At 39.3% G+C, this 16,205-nt stretch overlaps 1 protein-coding gene across 2 annotated transcripts in view; it reads right to left on the bottom strand.

The window, feature by feature from the left end:
• STXBP4 (syntaxin binding protein 4) overlaps positions 1-16,205 on the bottom strand; it is a 198,002-nt gene that overhangs the window by 174,573 nt on the left and 7,224 nt on the right. For both annotated transcript variants that reach the window (XM_068978558.1, XM_068978559.1), the window contains exons 3-4: positions 1,249-1,355; positions 855-1,071 (exon numbers count right to left, since the gene is read on the bottom strand). In XM_068978558.1, the coding sequence (XP_068834659.1) occupies positions 855-1,071; positions 1,249-1,355 (324 nt within the window). The remainder of the gene's footprint in view (positions 1-854; positions 1,072-1,248; positions 1,356-16,205) is intronic.

Raw genomic sequence — 16,205 nt, 5'->3', positions numbered from 1 at the left:
GAGTAATCTAGAGATGATATAAAGTATATGGGGAGGGTATGCATAGATTATATGCAAATACAACACCATTGTATAAAAGAAACTTTAGCATCCTTGGATTCGGGTATCTGCTGTGGGGGCTGTGGGAGGAGGTTGTCCTGGATATCTACAGACATCAAAGGATGACTGTAATTATATTGATTTCCATGTAGAAACACCCCCTTTTGTGTGATTCACTGGAAGAGACCCTGATGCTGGGAAAGATTGAAGGCAGGCGGAGAAGTGGGTGACAGAAGATGAGATGGTTGGATGGCATTGCCAACTCAATGGACATGAGTTTGAGCAAACTCTAAGAGACAGTGAAGGACAGAGAAGCCTGATATGCTGCAGTCCATGGGGTCGCAAAGAGTCAGACATGCCTTAGCGACTGAACAACAACAAAGGTGAATTATATTCCAGCCTATGCATGTGAGGGAACAATATCCACCTACACAGTGTAGAAAAGAGCTGAGGAACAGAAAGGAAGATTGTTCACCTTCAGTCAAGCAGAAAATAGAAAAAAAATAATGAATGGAATAATATGAGAGACTATCTGAAAATAAATATAACATTTCATATCACAGTTTTGAGTGATATCTAAGCATATCTTTGTGATGCCATTTCTGATTATGACTTTCTTGACATAGGATACATTCACCTGAAAAATTATTAATAGCACAGCATAAAAATCTTAAACAAAAAAGATCTTTCAAGGACACAGCAATTGGTTAACAAAACTATATTATCAGAATTATAGTTCTATTATGTATACATCAAACATAAAGATACACAGGAGTTTATGGACAATGTAAACAAACAGAGAAATACAAGATTACCTGATTCCTCCTAAAAGAAGGTAAAATGGCATCTGTAGATCTGGGAGTGGATGAGGTCTTTGGAATTAGTATTTCAGGAGAAGAAATAAGGCTAAATTTTGAGGCTTGAGGTCCATATTCTCCTGTAGCTTGTAAAAGGGATGAACAAGATGGATTTTCTAAATGGCTGCTGTCAGATTTCTGTCTTATGAATGCTATCTCCCAAGCAGATTCTGACCTAGCATTAAAAGAAATCACTTTATGGATACAGTACAATTGAGTTCTAAGATGACATTTCAAATATTAGCAAAAAAGACTTGTTTTGGGTCTAAAGTAAGTACTAAGACAACTTAAATTTCTATTTTTAGGGAGACATGCTACATGATTCATTCTATCTTATGGCTAGAATAGTTACCTCAGCTTGGCTCTGGTAATTACGCTTTTTGCTTCTTCAAATGATACACCAATCATGGACTCCCTGTTTACTGAGACAAGTTGATCTCCTGGTTTCAAACGTCCATCCTAATAAAAATAGTAATATTTGTAAAGAAACTGATTAAGGTGTTTCTTAAAAACATTACTGACCCAATTTTAAAAATTTAAATTAATTTACTTTAATTGGAGACTAATTACTTTACGATATTGTGGTGTTTTTTGCTATACAATGACATGAATCAGCCAGGTGTACATGTGTCTCCAGGTCCTGAACCCTCTTCCCACCTCCCTCCCCATCCGATCCTTCTGGGTTGTCCCAGTGCACCAGCTTTGAGTGCCCTGCTTCATGCATCAAGCTTGCACTGGTCATCTATTTCACATATAGTAATACACATGTTTCAATGCTATTCTCTCAAATCATCCCACCCTTGCCTTCTCCCACAGAGTACAAAAGTCTGTTCTCTATACCTGTGGTCTTTTGCTGTCTCGCATATGGGGTTGTCGTTACCATCTTTCTAAATTCCATATATATGCATTAATATATTGTATTGGTGTTTTTCTTTCTGACTTACATCACTCTGTATAATAGACTCCAGTTTCATCCACTTTATTAGACCTGAGTCAAATGTGTTCTTTTTAAAAGATGAGTAATATTCCATTGTGTATATGTACCACAGCTTTCTTCCCCATTTGTCTACCAATGGACATCTAGGCTGCTTCCATGTCCTAGCTATTGTAAACAGTGCTGCAATGAAAACTGGGGTACACGTGTCTCTTTCAATTCTGGTTTCCTCGGTGTATATGCCCAGCATTGGGATTGCTGGGTTGATTGGCAGTTCTATTTTAAGCTTTTTAAGGAATCTCCACACTGTTCTCCATAGTGGCTGTACTAGTTTGCATTCCCACCAACAGTGTAAGTAAGAGGGTTCCCTTTTCTCCATACCCTCTCCAGCATTTATTGTTTGTAGACTTTTTGATGGCAGCCATTCTGACCAGCATGAAATGGTACTTCATTGTGATTTACATTTCTCTGATAATGAGTGATATTGAGCATCTTTTCATGCGTTTCTTAGCCATCTGTATGTCTTCTTTGGAAAATGTCTGTTTAGTTTTTTGGCCCATTTTCTGATTGGGTCACTTATTTTTCTGGTATTGAGCTGCTTGTATGTTTTTCAGATTAAGTAACTGTCCACTGCTTCATTTGCTATTATTTTCTCCCATTCTGAAGGCTGTCTTTTCACCTTGCTTATAGTTTCCTTCATTGTGCAAAGCTTTTAAGTTTAATTAGATCTGATAGATAGAATGTCTGATGAACTATGGACGGAGGCTCATGACATTGTACAGGAGACAGGGAACAAGATCATCCCCATGGAAAAGAAATGCAAAAAAGCAAAATGGCTGTCTGGGGAGGCCTTACAAATAGCTGTGAAAAGAAGAGAAGTGAAAAGCAAAGGAGAAAAGGAAAGATATAAGCATCTGAATGCAGAGTTCCAAAGAATAGCAAGGAGAGATAAGAAAGCTTTCCTCAGCGATCAATGCAAAGAAATAGAGGAAAACAACAGAAAGGGAAAGACTAGAGATCACTTCAAGAAAATCAGAGATCCCAAGGGAACATTTCATGCAAAGATGGGCTCAATAAAGGACAAAAATGGTATGGACCTAACAGAAGCAGAAGATACTAAGAAGAGATGGCAAAAATACACAGAAGAACTGTATAAAAAAAGATCTTCACGACCAAGATAATCATGATGGTGTGATCACTCACCTAGAGCCAGACATCCTGGAATGTGAAGTCAAGTGGGCCTTAGAAAGCATCCCTCAAAAAAAGATAGTGGAGGTGATGGAATTCCAGTTGAGGTCTGTCAAATCCTGAAAGATGATGCTGTGAAAGTGCTGCACTCAATATGCCAGCAAATTTGGAAATCTCAGCAGTGGCCACAGGACTGGAAAAGGTCAGTTTTCATTCCAGTCCCAAAGAAAGGCAATGCCAAAGAATGCTCAAACTACCGCAAAATTGTACTCATCTCACATGCTTAAAATTCTCCAAGCCAGGCTTCAGCAATACGTGAACGTGAACTTCCAGATGTTCAAGCTGGTTTTAGAAAAGGCAGAGGAACCAGAGATCAAATTGCTAACATCCACTGAATCATGGACAAAGCAAGAGAGTTCCAGAAAAAACATCTATTTCTGCTTTATTGACTAAGCCAAAGCCTTTGACTGTGTGAATCACAATAAACTGTGGAAAATTCTGAGAGAGATGGAAACACGAGACCACCTGACCTGCCTCTTGAGAAACCTATATGCAGGTTAGGAAGCAACAGTTAGAACTGGACATAGAACAACAGACTGGTTCCGAATAGGAAAAGGAGTATGTCAAGGCTGTATACTGTCACCCTGCTTATTTAACTTACATGCAGAGTATATCATGAGAAACACTGGGCTGGAAGAAGCACAAATTGGAATCAAGATTGCCAGGAGAAATATCAATCACCTCAGATATGCAGATGACACCACCCTTATGGCAGAAAGTGAAGAGGAACTAAAAAGCCTCTTGATGAAAGTGAAAGAGGAGACTGAAAAAGTTGGCTTAAAGCTCAACATTCAGAAAACTAAGATCATGGCATCTGGTCCCATCACTTCATGGCAAATAATGGGGAAACAGTGGCAACAGTGTCAGACTTTATTTTTTGGGGCTCCAAAATCACTGCAGATGGTGACTGCAGCCATGAAATTAAAAGATGCTTAGTCCTTAGAAGGAAAGTTATGACCAACCTAGACAGCAAATTCAAAAGCAGAGAATTACTTTGCCAACAAAGGTCCATCTAGTCAAGGCTATTGTTTTTCCAGTAGTCATGTATGGATGTGAGAGTTGTACTGTGAAGAAAGCTGAGTGCCAAAGAATTGATGCTTTTGAACTGTGGTGTTGGAGAAGACTCTTGAGAGTCCCTTGGACTGCAAGGAGATCCAACCAGTCCATCCTGAAGGAGATTAGTCGTGGGTGTTCTTCAGAAGGATTGATGCTAAAGTTGAAACTCCAATACTTTGGCCACCTCATGCGAAGAGTTCACTCATTGGAAAAGACTCTGATGCTGGGAGGGATTGGGGGCAGGAGGAGAACGGGACAACAGAGGATGAGATGGCTGGATGGGATCACCGACTCAGACATGAGTTTGGGTGAACTCCGAGAGTTTGTGATGGACAGGGAGGTCTGGCGTGCTGCAATTCATGGGGTCGCAAAGAGTAGGACACAACTGAGAGACTGAACTGAACTGAGGTCCCATTAGTTTATTTTTGCTTTTATCTTCACTACTCTGGGAGGTGGGTCATAGAGGATCTTGCTGTGATTTATGTCAGAGAGTGCTCTGCCTATGTTTTCTTCTAGGAGTTTTATAGTTTCTTATGTTACATTTAGATCTTTAATCCATTTTGAGTTTATTTTTGTGTATGGTGTTAGAAAGTGTTCCAGTTTCATTCTTTTACAGGTGGATGACCAGTTTTCCCTAGATAGCATATTAAAAAGCAGAAACATTACTTTGCCAACAAAGGTCCGTCTAGTCAAGGCCATGGTTTTTCCAGTAGCCATGTATGGATGTGAGAGTTGGACTGTTAAGAAAGCTGGGTGCTGAAGAATTGATGCTTTTGAACTGTGGTGTTGGAGAAGACTCTTGAGAGTCTTGGACTGCAAGGAGATCCAACCAGTCCATCCTGAAGGAGATCAACCCTGGGATTTCTTTGGAAGGAATGATGCTAAAGCTGAAACTCCAATACTTTGGCCACCTCATGCGAAGAGTTGACTCATTGGAAAAGACTCTGATGCTAGGAGGGATTGGGGGCAGGAGAAGAAGGGGACAACAGAGGATGAGATGGCATCACTGACTCAATGGACGTGAGTTTGAGTGAACTCTGGGAGTTGGTGATGGACAGGGAGGCCTGGTGTGCTGCAGTTCATGGGGTCGCAAAGAGTTGAACAGGACTGAGTGACTGAACTGAACTGACCAGTTTTCCCAGCACCACTTGTTAAAGACATTGTCTTTTCTCCATTGTATATTTTTGCTTCCTTTGTCGAAGATAAGCTGTCCATAGCGGTGTGGATTTATCTCTGGGCTTTCTATTTTGTTCCATTGATCTGTATTTCTGTCTTAGTGCCAGTACCATACTGTCTTGATGACTGTAGCTTTGTAGTATAGTCTGAAGTCAGGCAGGTTGATTCCTTCATGTTCATTTTTCTTTCTCAAGATTGCTTTGGCTATTCAAGGTTTTATGTGTTTCCATACAAATTGTGAAATTATTTGTTCTAGTTCCGTGAAATATACCATTGGTAGCTTGATGGGGATTGCATTGAATCCATAGATTGCTTTGGGAAGTATACTCATTTTCACTATATTGATTCTTCCAATCCATGAACATGGTATATTTCTCCATCTATTTGTGTCATCTTTGACTTCTTTCATCAGTGTTTTATAGTTTTCTATACATAGGTCTTTTGTTTCTTTAGGTAAATTTATTCCTAAGTATTTTATTCTTTTCATCTTAATGGTGAATGGGATTGTTTCCTTAATTTCTCTTTTTTCTCATTGTTAGTGTTTAGGAATGCAAGGGATCTGTGTATTAATTTGATACAATTAAAGCAAAGCACAGTATTAGTAAAGAATGACTTAAAGAAAAGAGTAAAAAGAAAAAAAAGAGTCCCAATAGTAAAAAGTTTTCATTAAAGTCTGGTTTGGTAATATACATGTTTTCCTGTTAGCTCAGTTTGTAAAGAATCCACCTGTAATGCAGGAGACCCCGCTACAATTTCTGGGTCAGGAAGATCCCCTGGAGAAGGGAAAGGCTACCCATTCCAGTAATCTTGGGCTGCCCTTGTGGCTCAGCTCGTAAAGAATCACCCTGCAATGCAGGAGAGCTGGGTTCAATTCCTGGGTTGGGAAGATTCTCTGGAGAAGGGAAATTCTACCCACTCCATTAGTCTGGCCTGGAGAATTCCATGGACTGTATATTCCATGGGGTCACAAAGAGTCAGACACAGCTAAGTGACTTTCACTCTTCTAATATACATGAATGAAATGGAAATGTTCATGTATTCCTAGAATAAACTTTCATGTTAAGGTATCCTGAAGATATGAAGACACAGCCTGGTATACTAGGAAAAGAAACCTGTTTTAAAAGGTCAGTTGTATGAGACAAACACAGGTCTGTCTGTGATAAACTAGGCTAAATAATTCTAGGATATTTCAGAATATAAGACTCAGTCAGTTTATTTTCTGAGCATTCCTGTATCTTTTAACCCATCAAACATTAAGAGTTACTTCACAGTTAGAATTTTTAAAAATTCAGCCAATGATCTTAACTATATTGATTCTACCCACATTTATGTTCATGGTCAAACATCATCTTTTTTGGATCTGCTGTCCCTCCTGTGACTGACATAGGACCAGTTGGTTATACAAGGAGTTCTACTGACATCCTAGTAATAACAACCAATCTTAACTGGCTGCCTGGCATTGTCTTTTCCAGGGCCTATCTCTGCCAACAACTATACACGTGTGTGCTCAGTCATATCTGACTCTTGAAACCCCATGGACTGTAGCCCACCAGGCTCCTCTGTTCAAGAATACTGGAGTGGGTTGCTACTTCCTCCTCCAGGGGATCTTCCTGATTGAGGGACTGAACCTGCATCTCCTGCATCTCCTGCTTTGACAGGTAGTTTCTTTACCAATAAGCAACCTGGAAAGTCCCCCTGCCTAAAACTAGCCTAACTGTTTAAGACAAAGCATAAATGTTACAAGATTTACTGTATACATTAGGTAAGTTTTCTTCATTTTCATTTGTCTTTTAATTCAAACCAGAAAATGAAAAATGAACTCTTTTCATTTTCATTTCATAAGATGCTTCTCAGTCATTAGTACAAATACAGAAACCATTATTTCTACAACTAGGGAAAAGTTTTTAAAGTTAAAAAGCATTTTTACCCTTGAGGGTATTTAAGTAAATTCCACAAATTCAAGGAAACAGTTTTTAAAAAGTCTTATCATCTAAGCTATATCCTTGGATAACTAACCTTTGATTTGAACTGCATTATATATAACAATGGTGATTTATGGTTACTTTACTGTTGAGTTGGAGAAGGAAATGGCAACCCACTCCAGTACTCTTCCCTGGAAAATCCCATGGATGGAGGAGCATTGTAGGCTACAGTCCATGGGGTTGCAAAGAGGCGGACACGACTGAGCGACTTCACTTCACTACTGTTGAGTAATGATATTTTTTTTAACGTATTTATTATTATCTCTTACATTGAACACTGAGTATACAGGAAGGCAAATAAATATAAACATGTTCTTTCTAATACTGTGTAATAAAATATATGATAATCTAAATGAATAACGACCCTATGACCATTCTGAAATATAAATATAAAACCACAAAGTCAATTTGATTTAAAATATATAGTATTTGAAAACTAATTTGGATTTTATAAGCATGTGATTAAATATAACTAGTAAAGTTTGAGACCACACAATTGCTATATTCACAAGAGATTTTTTTCCCCCTCCTTCCATTTGACCAATGTATGGGAACTAAAACACAATAGTAAAGCTGGAAAAGGCTAAGCAGCATGGAGAAAGTATCTACCATATGGATCTTACATGTTCAGTAAAATGAAGGTGCTGATTTTGTAATATTTTATAAAACCAAGTCTGGTGACAGACTTTGGTAGCATATGCATTTAAGTCAACTATATTCAGACTATACTTAGAAACTTACATACAAGAACTTGCAATTTAATATGCTAAATATTAGTCTGAGGATGTCATTTCCTTGAGGTTAAAGTGAAATGGTAACAAACAAAGAAACAAAACAACCTTTTTGCCACAGGCAAAAAGATAAGGCTAGTAAAAGTTACCAAAGAATAAACAAAATTCTGGAGAGCACTTAATTCTGAAAAGGAGGGTAGAAAATGTAATGGAGTGGGAAGAAAACACATAGGAAGACTTAATAGTAATATTTTCTACTTAAGCCAAACAGTGAAGTCTAAGTGGATTCATAAGTTCATTTCACTATTATGCTTTATAAGTTAGATATCTGCTCCAATATCTTTTTGTATGTGTAAAATATTACATTATTAAAAAGAAGAGAAAATTTCCATCCCATTAAAATAACTAGACTAATGCACATTTAGGGCTTCCCTGGTGGCTCAGCTGGTAAAGAATCCGCCTGCAATAAGGGAGACCCCAGTTCAATTCTGGTCGGGAAGATCCCCTGGAGAAGGGAACAGCTACCCACTCCAGTATTCTGGTCTGGAGAATTCCAAGGACTGCATAGTCCTTGGGATTGCAAAGAGTTGGACACGACTGAGTGACTTTCACTTCATGACATTTAAGCTCAACAATGTTTCTAACCAGATGAATTTTATTTTGGTTCTATATTCCAAAATTTGCATTGGAAGTAGGGTAAAATAGTGATTTTTTAAAAATCTAGCTTAAAAATAAATAAATGTCTGCTAAGTCCAACTCTATCCCATTTGGAATCTGCAAAAAATTCTGGCTTAGAATCAGCTTAAAAAGGTAGATTATAACTGAAATTTAATGACTACACTACTATTAACTTATATCCCAAAGCCTGGCAATAACTTAGGGAAAGAAAGGGAACAGTGAAGGAAGCTCTGCTCCACTGAAGCAAAGCATTTAAAGGACTCTGACAAGGGGAAAAGAGTTCTTTTAGAATTGGGGTGGTGGACAGTAAATATTTGGTTATTTTTGTTTTAGTCTATACTCTTAGTATTAACAGTTCCTGGCTTTTATTAAACTTCCTTGAAAAGGGAAAATTCCATGATGATGACTATAAGCCAGATGGCAACTCCACTGTCTGTTATTTGGGCAGGAGCCTTCAGAGGCAGTGGACTGGTGAGGAGAAAAGAGAACGAGGCATGGAGACCAGATATATCTGAATTCGAATTTGAGCTCCACAGATTGTTAGCTAAGATGTTCATAAACAATGAGAGAAGGTGAAGGAAGGGGATGCAGGGGGTGCACAATCTCATCCACAAGGAACAAAGAACTAAATTCTAAATCGCCAGAGACAGTTCCTCTCTCTGTGTATTTTATAGAAACCACAGCTGGTTGTCAGCATTATGGAGAAAAGGCCTTCAGAAGACAGAAGTGGGCAACAGGGTTGAGGTGACCTACCTTCTCCCACAATCTCTTCTCTGGCCACACGGTATTGGCCATAAAGAGAAAAAAGCTCTCAGAAAGGCAATTTAACACATCTTATATTAATATTAAGGTATACCAGTGTACTGAAGTAGTATTTTCCAGGGAGACAAGAGTCAGAGAAGAGAGGAAGAAAGTCTCTGACTGTGGCTTCTGGTGTTTATATATATTTTTCTTTCTAAAAAGTACTTGCAGCAGTTTTTTTTTTTTTTCCTTTTGCTTCCAAGAATAAGATCTTAGCTGATCATGTGAATTTCTGAACCGGTTTAAAAGTCAGAACCTGCAAACTAAAACAAAGCTATTTCTGTAAAAGCCTGGCATTCAAAGCCCATGAATTCTGCCCCAGCTTGATTAATGTGTCTGAGAAGATAGTGACTTCAGGGATTTGCCAAGGCCTCTTCCGCACTGTCTAGATTCTGATTCAGCACTTACTGAGCAACTACACAACATGACAGGCAAGGTGCCAAGCACTTTCACACACCCAGCTTCAGTCTGAATTCTTTCACGTTGACATTTATAAAGATGTTGAAATAATAATGTATTCTTGAATACTTCTGTTAAAAACTGTCAACACTGTCCATTTCATATTATAACGACCACTACACAGTTTTCTAAACAATGTCTATTACCAGAGCATCAGAAACTATCCACACAGCCTGACTCTAACTCAGTATTCCTCACTACAAAGATTGCTCCTGAGAGCTTTTAGATTCTTTTCCCATAATTTCCATAAGTGTCAATGGAGGTGTCCTCTCACAATACTAGTTATTAACGTGAATGCAGGCAATTTATTTAATCTCCATGAGACTCATTTTCTTAGCTGCGATGTGGGGAATAAATACCTATTGCACAAGGTTGCTGTGATCATTAAATAACGTATATAAAATTCTAACACATTGTAGGTGTTACGGAGAGGTAAATCAGAATCCCATATCTGTTGAAGGCAATTTTCACAGTGATAGCAAATTTAATCCTCCCCGTCCTCAAATTAAGAACCCCTTATGATTGGACTGACGGGAAAAGTTGAAACTCGTGAATTTCCCAAACCTAGAACAACAAACTAGATGCAACCTACTTTTTCTAGCCTCATATCCACTTTCCCTTCTGAGCATATAAATTCTTCATCCTATTCTGAGAAAATGTTCTTCAAACCTGCCACGGTCTTCCAAACTTTAACGTGCTTATACATATTAATTCTTGTCTAGAATGCCACCACTCACCTTGACACTTCTGTCTGATGAACTCTCATTTAAACTTCACTGCCAAATTCAAACATTATCTCTGCTGTAGGTTTTCTCCAGCTCCCAAGATTTACTTTACTGTCCCCTTCTCTTTGCTCCAAAAGCACTTTCACTTATCTATATTACTGTACTTACTCCATATTGTCCTTATTTGTTTGCATATCTTTTTCTTCCCCATTAGACTATATTACTTCAGCAACTCCAAAATTAGCAGTACACATTCTTTCAACTGACCAGAACTATGGCCTTTTCATGGTTATTTCCCTGAGCATGGTGCCAAGTATACAACAGGTCCACAATAAATGAGAAAGGCCCAGGAAGCACTGAAGAAATTAAGGCGGCTCTAACACAAATAACAGCGGCAAAGGACAAAAGTGTGTGACAGTGTAATGTGAATCTTCTTGGCTGCTACTGCTTTAGCTCTCACCAAAGGACTGGTTTCTTTGTCCCTTGTCATCTAGAGACCTTTGTCCTACCTATCCAAAAAGCCTTCGTCCCAGCTCCAGAGACACACTCAGCAAATCCTGAAAATAGATTTCTTTTCAAAGTTAGATATGTCCAGCTATAATCCTTTGTGAGCAATGACTACTAGCATTCATTAATATGATCTTCATCTTAATCTGTAAGATTGGACCAAAAAAAAAAATCCTGAATATATCACATCTCAGTTCAGTTCAGTTCAGTCGCTCAGTCATGTCCGACTCTTTGTGACCCCAGGAATCGCAGCACACCAGGCTTCCTTATCCATTACCAACTCCCGGGGTTCACTCAGACTCACGTCCATCGAGAGTCAGTGATAGTATCCAGCCATCTCATCCTCTGTCATCCCCTTCTACTCCTGCCCCCAATTCCTCCCAGCACCAGAGTCTTTTCCAATGAGTCAACCCTTCGCATGAGGTGGCCAAAGTACTGGAGTTTCAGCTTCAGCATTATTCCATCCAAAGAAATCCCAGGGCTGATCTCCTTCAGAATGGACTGGTTGGATCTCCTTGCAGTCCAAGGAACTCTCAAGAGTATTCTCCAACACGACAGTTCAAAAGCATAAATTCTTCGGTGCTCAGCTTTCTTTGCAGTCCAACTCTCACATCCATACATGACCACTGGAAAAACAATAGACGGACCTTTGTTGGCAAAGTAATGTCTCTGCTTTTCAGTATGCTGTCTAGGTTGGTCATAACTTTTCTTCCAAGGAGTAAGCGTCTTTTAATTTCATGGCTGCAATCACCATCTGCAGTAATTTTGGAGCCCCTCAAAAATAAAGTCTGACACTGTTTCCACTGTTTCCCCAACTATTTGCCATGAAATGATGGGACCAGATACCATGATCTTCGTTTTCTGAATGTTGAGCTTTAAGTCAACTTTTTCACTCTCTACTTTCACTTTCAAGAGGCTTTTTAGTTCTGCACTTTCTGCCATAAGGGAGGTGTCATCTGCATATCTGAGGTGATTTAGATTTCTCCTGGCAATTTTGATTCCAGCTTGTGCTTCTTCCAGTCCAGCATTTCTCATGATGTACTCTTCATAGAAGTTAAATAAGCAGGGTGACAATATATAGCCTTGACGTACTCCTTCTCCTATTTGGAACCAGTCTGTTGTTCCATGTCCAGTTCTAACTGTTGCTTCCTGACCTGCATACAGATTTCTCAAGAGGCAGGTCAGGTGGTCTGGTATTCCTATCTCTTTCAGAATTTTCCACAGTTTATTGTGATCCACACAGTCAAAGGCTTTGGCATAGTCAATAAAGCAGAAATAGATGTTTTTCTGGAACTCTCTTGCTTTTTCCATGATCCAGCAGATGTTGGCAATTTGATCTCTGGTTCCTCTGCCTTTTCTAAAACCAGCTTGAACATCTGGAAGTTCACGTTCACATATTGCTGAAGCCTGGCTTGGAGAATTTTAAGCATTACTTTAGTAGCGTGTGAGATGAGTGCAATTGTGCGGTAGTTTGAGCATTCTTTGGCATTGCCTTTCTTTGGGACTGGAATGAAAACTGACCTTTTCCAGTCCTGTGGCCACTGCTGAGATTTCCAAATTTGCTGGCATATTGAGTGTAGCACTTTCACGGCATCATCTTTCAGGATTTGACAGACCTCAACTGGAATTCCATCACCTCCACTAGCTTTTTTTGAGGGATGCTTTCTAAGGCCCACTTGACTTCACATTCCAGGATGTCTGGCTCTAGGTGAGTGATCACACCATCGTGATTATTGTTCGTGAAGATCTTTTCTGTATAGTTCTTCTGTGTATTCTTGCCATCTCTTCTTAATATCTTCTGCTTCTGTTAGGTCCATACCATTTCTGTCCTTGATCAAGCCCATCTTTGCATGAAATGTTCCCTTGGTATCTCTAATTTTCTTGAAGCGATCTCTAGTCTTTCCCATTCTGTTCTTTTCCTCTATTTCTTTGCATTGATCGCTGAGGAAGGCTTTCTTATCTCTCCTTGCTATTCTTTGGAACTCTGCATTCAGATGCTTATATCTTTCCTTTTCTCCTTTGCTTTTTGCTTCTCTTCTTATCACAGCTATTTGTAAGACCTCCCCAGACAGCCATTTTGCTTTTTTGCAATTTTTTTCCATGGGGATGATCTTGATCCCTGTCTCCTGTACAATGTCATGAACCTCCATCCATAGTTCATCAGGCACTCTATCTATCAGATCTAGGCCCTTAAATCTATTTCTCACTTCCACTGTATAATGACAAGGGATTTGATTTAGGTCATACCTGAATGGTCTAGTGGTTTTCCCTACTTTCTTCAGTTTAAGTCTGAATTTGGCAATAAGGAGTTCATGATCTGAGCCACAGTCAGCTCCTGGTCTTGTTTTTGTTGATTGTATAGAGCTTCTCCATCTTTGGCTGCAAAGAATATAATCAATCTGATTTCAGTGTTGACCATCTGGTGATGTCCATGTGTAGAGTCTTCTCTTGTGTTGTTGGAAGAGGGTGTTTGCTATGACCAGTGCATTCTCTTGGCAAAACTCTATTAGTCTTTGCCCTGCTTCATTCCGCATTCCAAGGCCAAATTTGCCTGTTATTCCAGGTGTTTCTTGACTTCCTACTTTTGCATTCGAGTCCCCTATAATGAAAAGAACATCTTTTTTGGGTGTCAGTTCTAAAAGGTCTTATAGGTCTTCATAGAACCGTTCAACTTCAGCTTCTTCAGCATTACTGGTTGGGGCATAGACTTGGATTACTGTGATATTGAATGGTTTGCCTTGGAAATGAACAGAGATCATTCTGTCATTTTTGAGATTGCATCCAAGTACTGCATTTTGGACTCTTTAGTTGACCATGATGGCTACTCCATTTCTTCTGAGGGATTCCTGCCTGCAGTAGTAGATATAATGGTCATCTGAGTTAAATTCACCCATTCCAGTCCATTTCACTTTGCTGATTCCTAGAATGTTGATGTACACTCTTGCCATCTCCTGTTTGACCACTTCCAATTTGCCTTGATTCATGGACCTGACATTCCAGGTTCCTATGCAATATTGCTCTTTACAGCATCGGATCTTGCTTCTATCACCAGTCACATTCACAACTGGCTATTTTTTTTTGCCTTGGCTCCATCCATTCATTCTTTCTGGAGTTATTTCTCCACTGATCTCCAGTAGCACTTTGGGCACCTACTGACCTGGGGAGTTCCTATTTCAGTATCCTATCATTTATCATATCTAAGATCCATAATACTGATTATGAAATATACCATTATTTTATGTAGTGCTGAATAATATACTGCCAGTTACACCATGACATTTACTGTAAGAGGCATTTCAATTTCAGAGATGCTAGAGAGAAAATAGATACATACAGACATATGTACACACACAAACCCCTATGTGTGTGTACAGAACTTCCCAGGTGGTACTAGTGGTAAAGAATGCGCTTGCCAATACAGGAGACATAAAAGATATGAGGTTGATTCCTGGATTGGGAAGATCCCCTGGAGCGGGGCATGGCAACCCATTCTAGTATTCGTGCCTGTGTCTTCATGGACAGAAGAGCGTGGCAGGCTGCAGTCCATGTGGTCACAAAGAGTCAGACATGACTGAAGCAACTTAGCAAGCACACATGTGCATGTACATACACACGTAATTACTTATCTATAAATTTGTTTTATAAATATTGGTGTGTATCCATATGCATACAGTCATTTCTCAGTGTTGGATACCAAAATCCATGGATGCTCAAGTCCCTACATGAAATGCTATTATAGTTGCATGAAATCTATGCACACCCTCCCTGTATACTTTAAATCATCTCTAGATTACTTATCATACTTAATACAATGCAAATGCTATGTAAATAATTGCTTTATGGCAAATTCACATTTATTTTTTGGAATTTTCTGGAATTTGTTTTTTCGAATGTTTTCAATTTGTGGTTGGTTGAGCCTATAGTTTTGGAACCTAAGGATATGGAGGGCTGACTGTACATGTCTGTGTGTACCCTAGAATCAGGTAAATAAAATAAATCTGGTTTGAAGAAAAATGTCTGATTCCTGCCTGTTCTCCTTACAGTATTAGCAGAGAAAGAAGAAAAAAAAGTATTGTTCAGGAATTAGACACAAAGAGCTAGGAAGAAAAGGCACTTTGGTGTGGACCCCAGATGGTGGCAGTCAAATGGTAAACAGTAATTCTCAGCAACATGACTAAAGAATTACTCATTTGTTAGTTATTAATTTAGTAATTAATATGTGTCAGGTACCATGCTTTTGAACTGTGGTGTTGGAGAAGACTCTTGAGAGTCCCTTGGACTGCAAGGAGATCCAACTAGTCCATTCCAAAGGAGATCAGTCCTGGTGTTCTTTGGAAGGACTGATGCTAAAGCTGAAACTCCAATCCTTTGGCCACCTCATGCAAAGAGTTGACTCACTGGAGAAGAGTCTGATGCTGGGAGGGATTGGGGTCAGGAGGAGAACAGGACGACAGAGGATGAGATGGCTGGATGGCATCACCGACTCGATGGATGTGAGTTTGAGTGAACTCTGGAGTTGGTGATGGACAGGGAAGCCTGGTGTGCTACAATTCATGGGGTCGCAAACAGTCAGACATGACTAAGCGACTGAATTGAACTGATGATAACTTAAACAAAAGTGATGGCAATGAAGACCAAGAAGACTGATGGATTCAAGAACTGTTTAGAAACAGTCAACAGTAAGTACTAATGAATTAGATATGGGTGTTAAGGGAGAGGAAGTAGTTACGATGAGATCTGCTTCTTTGACTTTGTGCAACTGGAAGGTGTCATTCACAGAAACTGGGAACACTGGTAGAAGGTCTATTTGGGGAGAAATGGGTAGATGAAGGTATGACATGACTATCATAAATCCTGCCTCAGACAAGTTGCACGTGAAATGCCTTGAAGAGATCCAAGTGGAAATGTGGATCAGACAATCGGATATGTGTGTATGAAGGTCAAAGGAATGTCCCACTCCCCAAAATTTCTAAGACTGAACACTGAGGACTCCAAACTGATACGGAATTGGC

Source organism: Capricornis sumatraensis, chromosome 8 (genome assembly GCF_032405125.1).
Source record: "Capricornis sumatraensis isolate serow.1 chromosome 8, serow.2, whole genome shotgun sequence".
NCBI lineage: Eukaryota > Metazoa > Chordata > Mammalia > Artiodactyla > Bovidae > Capricornis > Capricornis sumatraensis.
Note: the sequence above shows the minus strand (reverse complement) of the source record. Positions and strands in the feature narration are given on the sequence as shown.